Raw genomic sequence first — 15853 nt, 5'->3', positions numbered from 1 at the left:
ATGTCCCTAATATGTAACACAGTGCCCAGCACATTATGGAAGCGTAAGAGCTGTTGAGTGATTCAGTCAATCAGTCAATGAACAAAAACATCACATAATCAAACTTACAATTCAATATGGGAGTTTCTAACTGAATTACTGTATATATTCATGACTTTACCTTGTTCTTGGAATAAAAAATGGCCAAAAAAAAGCACGAATCATAACATAGCTTCCAGAGGGGCAAATAATAGAATCCACTTACATCTTGGCCCACAAAATGACAAGCATGCACATGAAAACAGGAACAAAATATAAACAGTAGGAAAAAAAAATCTGAGTTTTTTTGGGGGGTATCAATAAGCAAGTTTCTAAAGCAAAAATTCTCTTTTAGAGACAGAGTTTCAGTTCTCTTCCTTACATTTCACCTCACATAGACATAGCTCTGATATCTACCTGTTGAGATATTAAGTAGATGAGTGATGTTAATACATCTTATAAACACAGTTAATCTCATGATTTTTTTTTTCAGTTCTTAGAACAAGCAGAAGGTTTTGATTTATTTCACAGCTTAAAAGCCATACTCTCAAACCCTTGCTATGAATTTTGTTGTTATAATAGGAATAGGTGCTAAAATGTGAATCGATGTGTAGTGCTCTCATTCATTCATTCATTCCTAATTATTGTGTACCCATCACCAGGGATACAAAAATAAAAAGTTTCTAGCCTCAGCTTTCGGCTCCACCCCTCACATCTTTCAGGAGCATGGGGGAATTGGAGCGGCCAAAACTTGAGTTCTCATCATACTCAGCCAAGGGCTTATTCACATAACCCAGGCTTAGCACCAAGACTCCTCTACAACTAATAGTATTAATGTTTCTCTGGCTGATTTTTCATGTGTCTGTTGTTTGAAACCTTCTGTCTCTTACTCACTTTCCACTGATTTTCTCTTTTAATTCTCTCCCTCTCTCTTTCTGAATCAAGGTTCTTCTGAAACATTCCCAGTCTTTCCTGGACTTTTCTACAGTTTCTTTATACCTGAACTCTTAAAGAATATGTGTTTCCTAGTTTCTGACAGTACCAAAGAGTGTTTTCAGGGGAACAGAACTGTAAGTATGACTGGAGATGCTTATTAATAATTTCCACATTAAAATTGCCGCGAGGTTTCGTGGTAAGAGTGCACTTTATAGCAGTCTCTTAAAAACCATCAAAGATAGGCCATTTCTTTGTTTCTTGGAATTTTATTCCCCTCTTTGCCTTGTTGCAAACTTACTGGGATTTCTAATTAAAATGCATGAATATTACCCAGCATGTCGCATCAGTCAGTTGATAATAGTTCACGCTCTGAAGTCAGTAGTCTTTGAGTAAACCTCCCCCAGTTGCCTTTATGATTTAACCACAGCTGTTTCTTTCTTTCTTTCTTATTTAGAAACCTTATGCTTGTCAAATTCCAGGATGCACCAAACGCTACACAGACCCAAGTTCCCTAAGAAAGCATGTGAAGGCACATTCTTCCAAAGATCAACAAGTGAGGAAAAAGGTAATTTTGAAAAAGGATTTATCCAGCCAGAAAAAGCACATTTAAATTGCTCTTGCAGTACTGGGAGCTTCTACGGGGCATTGGAAATTCTTGTACTTCTCAAGATGTAATATATTTTAGACTCTTTGAGGAGAGAAGTCTTCCATGAAGCAATAGCAAGGCTATGGTTTGCATAGCTGATAAACCCTATATGAATTTCTGGGAAGGGCTTGTATAATAAGAATCAGAGAAAATTAGTGAAAGTCACCTAAACTGGAAAGTAGAAAAAGGCTTTTATGGAAATTAAGTCCAGATAACTAAAGAAAATTGAATTGGGAAAAACAGCACAACAAAAACTCTTTCTGGAGGTAAGTGCCTTTTCTTAAAATATCAGTTGGCTAAAATCGTTTTAGCTGTGATGAAGAAGATAGGTGAATCTCTAGGATGAGCAAGTAAGCATAGAGCTTTTCTCCCTTTAAGCTTAGAAAAAAACACGTTTCTTTTTTTTCAGGTTTTTTTTTTAATTTTTATTTTTTTCGGATGTACATCATATTTCAAATTCTGTATACATTACATCATGTTCACCACCCGAACACTAATTATACTCCATCCCCTCACATGTGAGCCTAATCACCCCTTTTGCCCTCCCCCCTTCCCCAAAGGTAACCACCAGTCCAATCTCCAATGCTATGAAACACGTTTCTTAATAGGTATTGTGTATGAAAATCTGAGAAAGGAATTACTTTGACATCAATGAGGGATTAATGCATCTTTCGAGTTCATAGAAATCACAGTATCTCAGACTTGGAAGAAATGTTAAATAACAACCAACCAACCCACCTGACTCGCTCTCCTGACCTCATAAGGTCTCCAGCAAGTGGCTGGCCATGCTGTGCTTCAAGACCTCGAGAAAGGAGGAGCTTACTACCGTTTAAGGCATATCCTGATAATTGAGTCTGTAAATTTTTGGACCAAGAAGTCTCTTCTGACTGAGGCAGAAAACATGTTGAGCTGACCTTGGCTTTTTGAGTGTTTCATTTGTGTTAAGATGGGACCTGCTTCATCTAAGGGCCCTTCATAGCAAATTTAAGGGAAGTTTAAGAATCAGCTTATTTCAAGTGATTGAACCCCATGGCCGTGGTTCTCAGGTCACCGTGGCTTCCAGCTGACTAGAATCTTGTGTTCCTTCATGGTTTGTAGGGATTTAATACTTTCACATTAGGAAATGCTGTGTAGTCTTTTTGTTACTTGCACTTTTTCTTCCTTGAGAGGTGTTAGCACAATGCCAGTTGAGGGCTCATATATGGAAAGACTTGACCTCTTCCCTGAGAGTTAGAAAAATGCCCAGTTAGAAGGATTTGATAGATTTGCTTAATTGTACACAAACCCGCTATTGTAAGTCAATTGTTAAAATAATTTTTTCTCTGTAAATATAGTTGTCTTTTTAATTGGAATAACAATAAATTGATAACAGATGATCATTATCAACAGATGACAACAGATGATCATTCAGCATGGATTGGCTATGTTCGTGTATTTTAGAAGAGCGAAGGAACTGCTAAGTGAATTAATAATATAAATAAAGTTGTAAGGAGGATGCTTAATATTTTTAAAATAGCACACTATTGTTGCATGTTATTAACTCTGTTCAGCAGAATGACTGTCTAATGGTTTTTGTCATTATCTATGTATATCTTATAAACTTGAAGTGAAAAGTTGTGTTTGGTTAAAAAAAATCTCTCTTGATAAGCGTTTTTTCCTCTAAATGTGACCTTTCTCCACCTCCAAGTTGTCCTAAATGTGTGAGGTTTTACTGTAATAGCAAATCTATCATAAGGGAGAGCACCTTCAAAATTGTCATGGACATGAAAGAACATAAGTCCCATATCTAGATGAATAAGCAACAATATGATGTTCAACATAAGGTAACCTAGGTTGACAGTAGGTATGGAAACATTATGGGATATTTTCAGGAATTGTTAATTAATTGGTTTCTATTGTTCAAACATGGTGTGTTTCAGCCTCTCAAGAAAAGAAGAGTAGTTTTGATTATGTGAAAGATTCTTGAAGCGCATTAATGTAAAAAAGAAAATCAGACCTTGAGACTACAAAATAGAAACTTACAGGTGATTTGCAGAAAACCATCAACAGGCAATCTAGATAACAAGAATATACTTTTGAGGAGCAGTATTATAATCTAATGTGAAATGTCGCAGTATTCTCTTAACTTTGTCTTATGTAAAGTGAGGTGTTGTCTCCCCAGTGATTTAGTTTTTGATGTGCACTGTTTCCTGCAAATGGTTGCACTAGATTTGGCTGACTTTCATTGCCCAGCCCATAGTGACACTTTTACTGTGTTTACTTTCCAAATTTTAACCCATCTTTTTACTCTGAAGATTTTAAAAATCGTTTATGAATCTGTGATGGATTAATTTGTGGAAATTAAATGATGAAAGTTGCTCCATCCAATAAAAAGAGGAAATGTCACTCCCAGGAGAAGCAGTATCAATAAACCTGAAATCAGTGAATCCACATTTTCAAACCTTGCACCAGTATACTAGTATATAATATTTACATGGGCACAATGTTGTTACTAGACCTTGGAGAGACTCTAATTGCTAACTCACATCAGGGCTTGGTATTTGAAATATTTCCTGGCAGCAATAATAAAAAAAAAGTAAGAAACAATAAACCTTTTAAGGCAGAATTAAGATTATTTACGACTTTAATTAAAAATTGAAAACTGGCATCTTTTCAAAAAAGCCTTTACAAAAATGTGAATTCATCAAAAATAACCATAAAAATTCCAAGGTGATAAAGGCACAGTGGAGTAATAGTCCCAGCCCTAGGGAATTGTTTTGTTGAAAAGAATAAAACCCTTTTCTGTCACACCCTGTTAGTCATGGACACGTTTAATATACCCTGCCTGCCTGCCTGCCTCTAATCCTCTTTTTAACCTCCTCCTAGACACTAAATGACATTATTTTGGTCTTAACATGGCCAGTTTCATGAGGCCCTCTCTGAAATCAGGGCCAGTGACAAGGCACCCTCAGCCACGATACAAATGTTTTATCAGGACAAGAAAAGATATGTAAGTGATGCCCTGGCCATGGGCTGGTGGCCCTTTCCCACATCTGTTGGATCCCACTGAAAACCAGGAACCTGAAATCTCAGCTAAATGTTATTCAAGCTCTGAAAAGAAAGAAGAAGAAGAAAAAGAAGAAAAGACTCTTCTTCAAAGGAATAGGGATAATTCAGCTCATTGCATGCAGAGAGTAACTTTTCTCTTTGCCTAATGCGCGCACACCCACACATCCCATCAGCTGATGTATCGACTTCATCTATTGAATGCGCTTTCCAGATCTTGAGTCCATTAAATAGAAGGCTACACAGATAAATGAGTAGCAAAATACTCAAGTCGCCAGCTATGGTCTCCAGTGAGAAGAGAATATAGCTCGCAGAGGAAAGGCAAAATCTGTCCTTCAATTCTGTCTGATAGTGAGTAGTGAAATAACAGAAAACTAAGGCAATAAGTCACCTGAAATTTTCCACAAGGCTGTGAGTTTTATCAGAATTTTTCATTTTCACCTTAGAAGTGCCATAGGCAGGAGGGGTTTTTTTGAATTTTTAATTTTTGTTTTTATAGCAGTAACATTGGATTATAACATTATATAACTTTCAGATGTACATTATATTTCAAATTCTGTGTAGATCACATCATGTTCACCAAGCAAAGACTAATTACAAATCCATTACCACACATGTGTGCCTAATAACCCCTTTCCCCTTACTCCCTCCCCCTTCCCCTCTGGTAATCATCAATCCAATCTCTATTGCTATGTGTTGTTTGTTGTTTTTATCTTATACTTATGAGTGAGATCATGCAGTATTTGACTTTCTCCCTCTGACTTATTTCACTTAGCATAATTCCCTCAAGGTCTATCCATGTTGTCACAAATGGCTGGATTTCATCCTTTCTTAAGACTGAGTAGTATTCCATTGTATATATAAACCACGTCTTCTTTTTCCATTCGTCCCCTGATGGGCACCTAGGTTGCTTCCAAGTCTTGGCCATTGTGAATAATGCTGCAGTGAACTTAGAGGTGCATGTGTCTTTATGCATTTGTGCTTTCAAGTTCTTTGGATAAATACCCAGCAGTGGAATATCTGGATCATATGGTAGATCTAGTCTTAATTTTTTGAGGAATCTCCATACTGTTTTCCATAGTGGCTGCACCAGTTTGCACTCCCACCAGGAGTGTACGAGGATTCCCTTCTCCCCACATCCTCTCCAACACTTGTTGTTTCCTGTCTTGTTGATTATAGCCATTCTGACCGGAGTGAGGTGATATCTCATTGTAGATTTGATTTGCCTCTGCCTTATGGTTAATGCTGTTGAACATGTTTTCATGTACCTGTTGCCCATCCATATATCTTCTTTGGAGAAATCTCTGTTCACATCTTTTGCCCATTTTTTTAATTGGGTTGTTGGTCAAAATGGACTTTTTAAAGTGAATGCAACGAACGCTGGGCCAAAAGTTAGAGATGACATGAATCTTACGTCCATTTCACACTTCCACAAAGATTCCAGACTTTGGGTGTGATTTGTTAAGTGTTTGTTAAACATTCACCTTTGACCCACCATGGTTGATGACTTTCACTTTTGGGACCTGAACACAAGCTGTTATAAACCAAGCATGGCATTTGAAATGTGTGTGAATGTATCATGTGTTTATATTTCCTACTTACAGAACAGCTCTGTATAGCTTTTTGGCCAAAATAGAGCAGCTTATTTAATGCAACTCTCCTCATGTAGAACTGGCAATTCTTTGGAATCTGTTCAGAGCCACCACTACCCCATACATGCTCAAAACTTTAAACAATTTCATTAAGTACCATGTGGCTCACCTTGCTTTATGCAGTTGTTGGAATCTTAAAATATTTTAAGATAAAATCTTAATATATTTTCCACTAAATGGAAGCATGTATTAGAAGAGCTAGTGAGGCTTGCTTTTGTATTAGTTGTTTTCTGTCATCATCTACATGGAGGATGGCATCCAAAAGTTGGGGACATGATCAGACGTCCTCCTAGATTTTGACAGTCCTCTTTCATTTTTTCTCTTCCTTCCTTTCTTCCTCCCTTCTTTCTTTCCTCAGGAATAAATTAAAAATCATTCCAACTCCTAATGGCATGTCAATGATAGGCACATATCACGGACATATCATTTCAAGATGAAGTAGCCCACGCCCCTCCTCTCACAGTTAAGAAATCGTTGGAATTTGAGTAAGAGTGATGCTGCCAAGGGGATGACATTAAAATGGCACTATGTTTTTTTAAAGGGAGTCAATTACTAACTTCTGTACTTTAACAATTGTTGGTGACAAATTACTTACATCACATCTCAAAATGATGATGAGACATACTGTCCTGCCTGAATATCCTGATGCCTCAGTTGAAGGTAACTTTGAAGTTGAAGGTTTCAAGAAAGTCCTGGATATCCTTTTGTAAGACAAATAATTTTGGTTCAAAATAGTGATGCTAATTAATAATTAAATTTACATGATAAAAACAAATCATCTTAAATTTAACTCTGTTCCAATAGTACTGATTTGGAGTTGAAACCAGTTGTATGGAGGCTTCCATTTTAATTAGACCCAGTGATGCCAGCTATGCTTCCGAGAGCATTTTGATACTACATGGTGATTAGAGCTATTAAAAAGGAATTGAGAATTCGCATTTGGGCGTGGGAAGGAGTAGTAGGGGCAGTTGTCCATGAGAGTAAGCAATTGGAAGTAAAGGCTTCTGTTTCTTTCTGGAGAGTTCAGAAAAGTTGTCTTCAGTTTTGTAAATACAGAAAAATAAATACTAGCATCTCCAGGCCTAGTGACCCGATGTCTTTGTTAGCTCTTAAGCAGTGTTTTCCAAAGAGTGTTCTTTGGAACACATTCCACAGGATGTTAATAGATATTAGCTTTGAAAGGTTTTTTGTTGTCATATGTATTTGGGAAATGCTGAGCTAAATAATGTTCAATTGTTTGCTTCTTGCAAGAGGTCTCAGAGTCTTGGATATACAATATTCCAAGATAACATTAAGCATTGCTCAAAATTACTTGTTCCTCTAGAGAATCTCATCAAACTACTTTTCTAGTAAATTATTTGAGAAATACAATCTCAAATAATTTCATTTATTCCATTTAGCAAATATTTCTTAAGCACTTACTGTGTGCCAGGCACTGTGTTTAGAACCATAGATGCAAGTGTGTATAAGACATACATGTTCTCTGTCCTCATAGAGCCACATTGTCTTGATGAAGCCCAATGACAGTAAAGAGATCAACAGAAAGTGAGTAATGTAAATGCAAGCAAGGAAACAGTAAGGGAGTTGATAGGGAGAGTGCAGGGGGCACCTATTAAGGTGAGTTGGTCAGGAACACATTCAAATGACCACTTTAGAAATGAGAGAAATGTATTAGCTGCAAAATTTTTAAAAGCATGGCTTAAATCAAAATACTGTATCTTCCTGTTTCAGCTTTTTTTAAAAGACCTAGTACTACTAAGAACACAATAGATGTCAGGATCTTCTTAGCTTATGGTAATTGCACTTTCCTGCAGCCTGGCCTCCACTGCAGTGGCATTAAAGGGACTGTGTGCTGGACAGTGAAACACAGAGCTCATGCCTCCCACCTAAAAAAAAGACTCAGATGGTCAGCATCTGTGATTCACTGAGGAATCAGCTCAGGTAGCACAGGTGAGGCCCTGCACCAGCCCTGAGAATTTAGGAACAAGTGAGACCTGAACTCACCCTCCTGAAGATTACATTCCAACAAGAGGCACATGGAGACACATGCTTTCAGTACAGTAGGAGAAATGCTGTGATAGAGTTGCACAGAGAATGCTTCTGAAACATGGTATCTGGGGGTTCCTTCGCAAATGATAGAGATTCTTAACGAGGGAGGTCTTAGGTTCTATTGTTAAAGCAATAGGGAGATCTACGAGTTTTTATCTTGTTCTTGATTACATATTATTTAATACTTTGTCATACATGGCAAAGTAGTTTTATTTCTATTCCCCCTGAAAATTCTTAATTGGAACAAAAAAATAAGGGTGTTTGGTTCAGCTCTGGCCAACTATGTAAAGGATGAGGACCCTATGACAGGTGCTTTAATGAGCAATTCAGGCTGTACAGTGCCTAGCACAGCTACCTTCGGAAATAGTTCCTAGATAATTGCTTTTTTGATTGATTGACAGACAGAAGCCTTCTAAGCTTCTCATTCCCTTTCTCTTATTAGATTTTTTAGATTTTTGATGAAAACGATTTTGGAATAAAAGCATTTAGCTCAGACTCTGTGCTGCCTAAATATAATGTCCTAAAATATCATGACACAGCTCACCATGGCCCTTCTCGGGCTTTTGCTCTTCGTCTCCACTTCTAAAGAACTCACGTCCCTCGTGCAATTACTGCTCCCTCTTCTAGTTCTCTCTTGTCTTCCCTTTTCAGCTTCAGTTGAGCTTTGTCTTTGATAGCCATGGGCAATATTTTCCCATTTGTTCTTCTCTTGGCTCTGCGCCATGAAGAATTATTTTCAGGGTGACTTCACATAGAGCTTGGATAAGCCAAATGTAAAAACTTTTCATGGTGGATACTGGGAAGGTGGCTGTGTCTTAGAGCAGCGTTTGGATTGGATGTCAGGAGGTATGGGCTGCTTTTAAGCAGTGCCATGAATTGCTTCGTGACTTAGCTTAAGTTACATTCCCCTGGTTTTTCCATTTCCCAATCTTCACAGCTACCTTGAAAGGCAAACACAGAGCCTCAGAGGTGAAAGGGTAGCTATTTCAGTAGAAAGCTTTGTTATATCACATATCTGCAACCCAGGGCAGTGGATTGTGACTGACAACAGAACAACAGTGTCCTTGGAAATATTTTCCTCCTGAGAACCAAATATTCTTGTGGGTAGAGTTATCTTTCACTGATTACTACAGCCAGTCCTTCTGGGTCATATGGACACTTGGAGCATAGTGCAAAAAAGATTCAGATGAGGGAAATGAAGCTGGCACCCAAACCAGAAGGAATTAAAATCAAACTTGAACCTGTGATGTTTGGTTCTATTCAGGGGTTATTAACTTGGGGTCCATGGACCATAAGGCGGGTCCATGGCAGGATGGGTTTTAGGAAGCTCATAAAATCTCAGAAATTATGTGCAAAATGTATTTTTCTAGGGAAAGCCAGGCTCCAGAGATTTCACTGACTCTCCTAAATTAAGACCCTCTGATGACCAAAAAAAAAAAAAAGACAAACCCACAACAGGACACAAGGAAACTCTGGGAGGTGTTGTATATGTCTATTACCTTGATTGTGGTAATAGTTTCATGAGTGTTTGCATATATTCAAACTCATCAAATTGTATACATTAAATATATGCAGTTCTTTGTATGTCAATTATACCTCAATAAAACTGTTTTAAAAAAAATGACACTGAGCCATAAGAAATGCAGGACTCCTCGTGACTGTTTCACGTGGCTTTAGTTAAAATGCCCAAAAGACTTATCCCCAGTAAGAAGAGTCTGTGCTTCTGATGTCCTGTAGGATTGACTTCTACTTACCTGACATTTACTGTGTGTCTCATATTTTGCTAAGTTCTTGGGTGTACAGAAATGGTAAGATCTGCTCCTTTCTCTTGAAGCAATCAGAGATGTCAAAGCTGGATTTTGACAAGTGGTGGGCTGATTGTATAAATGGTGAATTGACATGCAGAGTGGAGATAGACTAGAAGCAATTGCACCAGTTAGGACAGTGTGCACTTTTCCAGGATTTAATGGAGACCTGGCTGAGGGTAGTGGCAGTCAGGATGAAAATGAGTAGGCAGGAAGTGGTGATGGATTGAATGCCAGGGATGAGGGGAAGGGAAGAGACAAGATGGTGCTAGAGTTCCCAGCTTCGGGATTGGATGAGCAGTCCACAGGTGGAATGTTTCCTTCCTCAGGGAAACCTCAGTTCTGCTCTGAAGGCCTTTCAACTGATTGGATCAGGCCCAGCCAGATTATCAAGGATAATCTCCTTTACTTAAACATCAACTGATTGTACATGTTAATCACATATAAAAAATATCTTCACAGCAATACCTATATTAGTGTTTTATTGCCTCACTGGGGACTAGAGGCTAGCCAAGTGGACACATAAAACTAACCATCACAACCACAAACTAAAATCCATTATGTTAAAATTTAACTCAAGTTACTTTATTTGAAGGTGACACTAGCCACGTGAAAATGGGGCATGATGAACCTCAAAGTGTAATTTATATTAGTGCAAATTGATTATTCACTAGGAAAATAGAAGGAAATTAGTTATTGGATATACCCGTTCCCGTTCCCTTTCATTATACCATTGACTGTTCAAAGCAAATATGTTCATGCCAACCAATTTAAAGACATTGTGCCAAGAGAGTAAGAGGATTATACTTAAGCAAATAAGTGGATACTTTTCAAACATATATTTTACATTATATATCAGAGAATTTACAGAATCATACAAGTTTACCAAAATATTATTATATTAACTTTTAAATCAGTCATTTTTGTCATAAGTTTATATCATATAATGTTTGCTAATATGGTGTGTTTATATCATATTAAGTGAAATAATGATAGTAAAACACTTAGCATGGTGCCCGACATGTTATGCATGCCCAATAAAGGTTAGCTGTTACTACTAGAATTACATCATGGTGTCCATTAAGGGTTTCTAAGAGAGAAGACAAGTGGTTGTTGAAATTTTAGTAAGTTAGTTTTCTCTACTCCAGATTCCTCTGTTAATTTATTTTCCCCTCGGAGAAATTTTAGCCATTTAAAAACAATTAATGGAAACTGAGATCGTATCAGAACTGAAAATGGTTTATATATCCACTTTGTTTTTTCCTCACACAAGAAACACATTTATAGTCACATTTATGTGTTTTAAAATCTCGACTGGACAAGGTGACCATCCTAACATCCATTTTCATCCAGGGAATTCACGTCTTTGGGTTGGAAATCCTTGCCTTTTGTCAGTCCTCCCACAGATATTGTTGTGTGAATGAGAGATGGATGGGTACAGATTTATGCTGAAGTTGTACTTTTGTGCCCATTTTAGACCTTGGTTGTTTCCTGAATTTGCCTTTGCTAAATTGACAGAAGACTTCTCATTATTTCCTTATTATAATTATTTATTATTTTATTTCCTCTTGTGTGAGTTATCTGCTTGTTTCTTCTGCATATGGATGTCTGAGTCATGGACCTAAATTCAAATCCGTACATCACCAGTCTTAGTAATATAACCTTGGATGAATTACTTAATGTGTCTAAACTTCAGGCTCTCATTTGTGAAATCAAGATAGTAACAGCAACCCTTAGGTTTGTCGTAGCTATTAGTGAGAAAACACAGTTTGTTGCAGTCCTGCGTGTAGACAGAGTTCAATCCTTGGAGGAGGTAGCTGGGGCCACGGAGGTGGGAGTTGTTATTAGAAGGTATTACAATATAGAGGAAAATGGCTTGCCATCTTCCATTTCTGCTGAGGGAATTGGCTTTACTTAGTCGGGTAGAGAGGTGAAAGTCAGATAATAACAAGAATTTTCTAAGAGGAGAAGAGACTTTTCCTGCCCCAGCTGGTTTAGTTGGATTCTTGCTTGAGAAGTTGGGAGAACTTGACATATAGGTCTTTGAGCCTTTTGCAAGGCTCCACTTGAGTTGTTGATCAAGTGGAATCCAGTCTCTGTGATTCGGATGTTCTAATAGTGATCGTGGTAATAGTGATAATAAAGAAAGGGTCTTACTTTGCCTATGTTTAATGCTTTAACATTTCAGAGTCATTTTGTATACATTATCTTATTTTATTCTTTTGGCCTTTAGAGTGAAGATGAATTTTTTATTACTACTTCTACTTTCTTTAGTTTGTTTCTGAGAAGTGAGAAAATTTAGAAGCAGAAAGGGAGCCAAGTATGATGCCAAAAGGTGGTATGCTGTTTTCCTACAAGACGAAAGACCTACAGAAAGTGCGCCAGAATTAGTTAATACTGCCTAATGCAAAGCTGTTTGTTAAGTCTTGACATACTGTTTGCAATCTTGGCATTCCACAAAACCTTTTGGCAAAAGATTATTCTCTCACTAGGCAATCCAGAGCCCTCTTTATAAACTCTAGCATGGTGTCATGTGACATCTTAAATGCTCACTGTTTCCGCTGTTTGTTGAGTAGGGACTAACTCCTGAGTTAACTGTTAAAGGACTACCAATAGTAAATGCCTCAGTACAGCTGTTCTTCTAATTAGAATAGAAACATGTTTTTCCTGAGCAGCTTTTTGGCATGGGTGCTTGCTATACTGCCACTTCACGGGGCCAGTTGTAGGCACAGCTGCAATCCATCGGGATTATGAGTCCTTAAATGTCACCTCATCCTCCCTGCAGCCCAGTATGGGGACTCACACTTAGAAACTCCCAGAAGATATTCATAAAGCCTCTTCAAGAAATCTTAAGCTTTCCAGCTTCTAAGACAATCCCTTTTTTTGTTATTTATTAAGTCTAATATGTCCAAATATTCTTTATATTATTGAGTCAAATACCTACCTTCCTGGAACAACTACACATGGGTTCTAGTACTGTCTTCCAAAGACGCTTCTTCTTTCCCATAATGCCTCGCTGATCTATGTAGAACTTCTGCATTAATATCCCTAGTTCCCTACAATTTTTTCTGATTACCCAGCTTCCAGAATTTTTAGCATATGGATTGCATTCCTCTCTATGCTTTCTTTTTTGTTCTTGCCATAGGATACAGTTTCAGCTAGGGTCACATGAGACCGACAGTGTCATTTAATGGCTATTGAGACAAGCATTGAGGTTGAAAAGGTTGACAAGGGAACTGGTGCTAAAGGGCCATGTAAGCCATCCTATGATGTTTAAACATAGTCTGTGGTCAGACCTATGATTTAGAAAGAAAATTATGGTGGTAATGTCGGGGATGAATTAGAGATTTAGGGTGAAAGGAGACAAGGCAATTAGTTAGGTTGGCATATTTCCATTAATCAATATTCTTTAGATACAGTGGTTCATCCAATTATGACTGCATCCAGCTGGACTGTCATCAGTTCCGGGTTTCTTAGTCTTGTCCAAAACGCTATCATGAGAGACTCTGCTAAATATCTTGTTGAATTCTAGGCTCATTATATGTGTGGCTTTCACTTCATGGTATCTGAAAAGGAAATGAGGGGCCTGCCCGGTGGTGCAGAGGTTAAGTTCGCACATTCCGCTTCTCGGCAGCCCAGGGTTCGCCGGTTCAGATCCCAGGTGCAGACATGGCACCACTTGGCACGCCATGCTGTGGTAGGCGTCCCACATATAAAGTAGAGGAAGATGGGCATGGATGTTAGCTCAGGGCCGGGCTTCCTCAGCAAAAAGGGGAGGGCTGGCAGTAGTTAGCTCAGGGCTAATCTTCCTCAAAAAAGAAAAAGGAAATGAGGATTCTCTGGTTGTTCTCAATAACTCTATCCTGGCTCCTATTGACTTCCTTCCTTCTGACCTGCTCACCAACCTGTGATTCTCTCTAGAATCTTTCCAAGCATGAAGTTTAAGTGTTCTGGTCATCAGTTGCATTTCTAGGCTTTGTCTTTTTTGCCTTGTTGAAATTTGAGGTATGGATCTCTCTTTCTCTACTTTCTGGACCTTATCTCTTTGCACTTTCTCAAAGTGTACTTTTATAATCATATTTACAAGTGTTTTTGTAGCAGAGTTTGTGGAGGCTTAGAACCTTGAGTTTCCTGACTTGCTAAGTGGGCTGTCTTTCGATCTTCTCCCCTGTGCTAGGCTCTGTACCCCTCTCCCACTCTACCTCCAGCAGTTATGTCTCTAACATTTCCTGTTTGGCACTCTCACTCACAGGACATACAGACGCCAGGTAGTAGCAGAGTTGAGATATTCTTTATTGCAGTGGCTTAACACTGGTGCATATCTTTCCATATATTTTTCTATTATATATATAAACATATTATGGGGCCCCTTTGTTTTGATTCTTTTTACTCAGTAATATATAGGAAAACTCACTGCCATAAGTTTTCCTCACTCAGTATTTGCACGGACAGCACTGGGCTCTGAAAAAGGAGACTAAAGAGGGAAAACATAAGTAAAGAGGTGGCAAGATCATGACAGACAAGAAGCTCCATTTCACAATAGTACTTTGGGCTAGCCCTAGCGCACAAGCACCAGCTGTAGGAATCTGGATAATATTTACCCACTGTGGACTTTGAATAGAAATTGCATTTTGAGATGATAGTGCAGAGGACATCCTTGACATTTCCTCATCTGTACATAAGCAAATACAGAAATCAGATTTCATTTCTGTGTACTCAAAATAGCAGTCAAGGATGATTCACTCCCCTGCTCCTTTTTTTTTTTTAATAATCTTGTTCTTTTATATGGAAAAAGACGTCAAGAACAAGTTTTCCAATTTTCAGGTCATAAAAACTCACACACATTAGGGTGCCCTAAAATCATGGCAGAAATGAGCAGAGGAACATAATGCTTCATAACCTTCTCCCCACCTCCCGTCTCTACCCCAGTTATGAGCCCTCTCTTCCTGCAGCATATTAAGCTTGAAATTAATCGGAGACTTCAACACAGCAGAACAGTCACAAACTTAGTACCACTTATATCTCTTCAACCATCAGTGACAGCAAGAAGGGGTGAATTGGCCTTTAAAACATCCAGTAATAACATAATGGGTGCAATTACCTATTTTTATTCTCTTCCCTTATGAAATAAGAGTTTAAAGGAAATGGGAAGAACAATAATAACCACCAAATACCTGTGTAGCACAGTTTACTGGGCATTTTTCATGCCTGTTTACCTCTTTAATCTTCACAACAATTCTGCAAGGTTAGTATTACAGTTATTATTGTAAGTTCGTTTTAGAGATCAAAGACCTGAGGTTCAGAGAAGCTAAGTGACTTTACAAAGCACACTAAGTCAGTAATAGAACTGTACTCCAGCTCAGTTTTTCTGACTCCATATCCTGTGTTCTTGGACTCTACCTTTCTTATTATGGGCTGTCTAATTTTCCAAAATGGGAAATTTCATAACTTGTCAAGGAGTTCTTGGCATGAGGATCATTCCCAGAAGCTCTAAAGTGGCCTTCTGTTAGAAAATGGTGGCAGGGCCCTTGACTGAGACTCTGCCCCTACGGGCTCCTATGCCTTTGAGAACCTTCCTTAAAATGCCTGCCCTTTGCTCAGGAGGAAGATACTATCCCAGACAGTTTTCCAAAGGTATTTGATATAGAAACGTCCTTAAAAAGGTAGTCCAGGGACCAGCCCGGTGGTGTAGTGTTTGGGTT

The 15853-nt window shown here is 38.3% G+C and overlaps 1 protein-coding gene across 3 annotated transcripts in view; it reads left to right on the top strand.

Annotated features, from left to right (window-relative positions):
* The window catches only part of GLIS3 (GLIS family zinc finger 3), a 446998-nt gene that overhangs the window by 345256 nt on the left and 85889 nt on the right, over positions 1 to 15853 (top strand). For all 3 annotated transcript variants that reach the window (XM_008543931.2, XM_008543923.2, XM_070589983.1), the window contains one exon: positions 1409 to 1519. In XM_008543931.2, the coding sequence (XP_008542153.1) occupies positions 1409 to 1519 (111 nt within the window). The remainder of the gene's footprint in view (positions 1 to 1408; positions 1520 to 15853) is intronic.

The sequence above is a fragment of the Equus przewalskii genome, chromosome 22 (genome assembly GCF_037783145.1).
Source record: "Equus przewalskii isolate Varuska chromosome 22, EquPr2, whole genome shotgun sequence".
Lineage (NCBI taxonomy): Eukaryota > Metazoa > Chordata > Mammalia > Perissodactyla > Equidae > Equus > Equus przewalskii.
The sequence above is the reverse complement of the archived record's forward strand: the minus strand, read 5'-3'. Positions and strand labels throughout refer to the sequence as shown.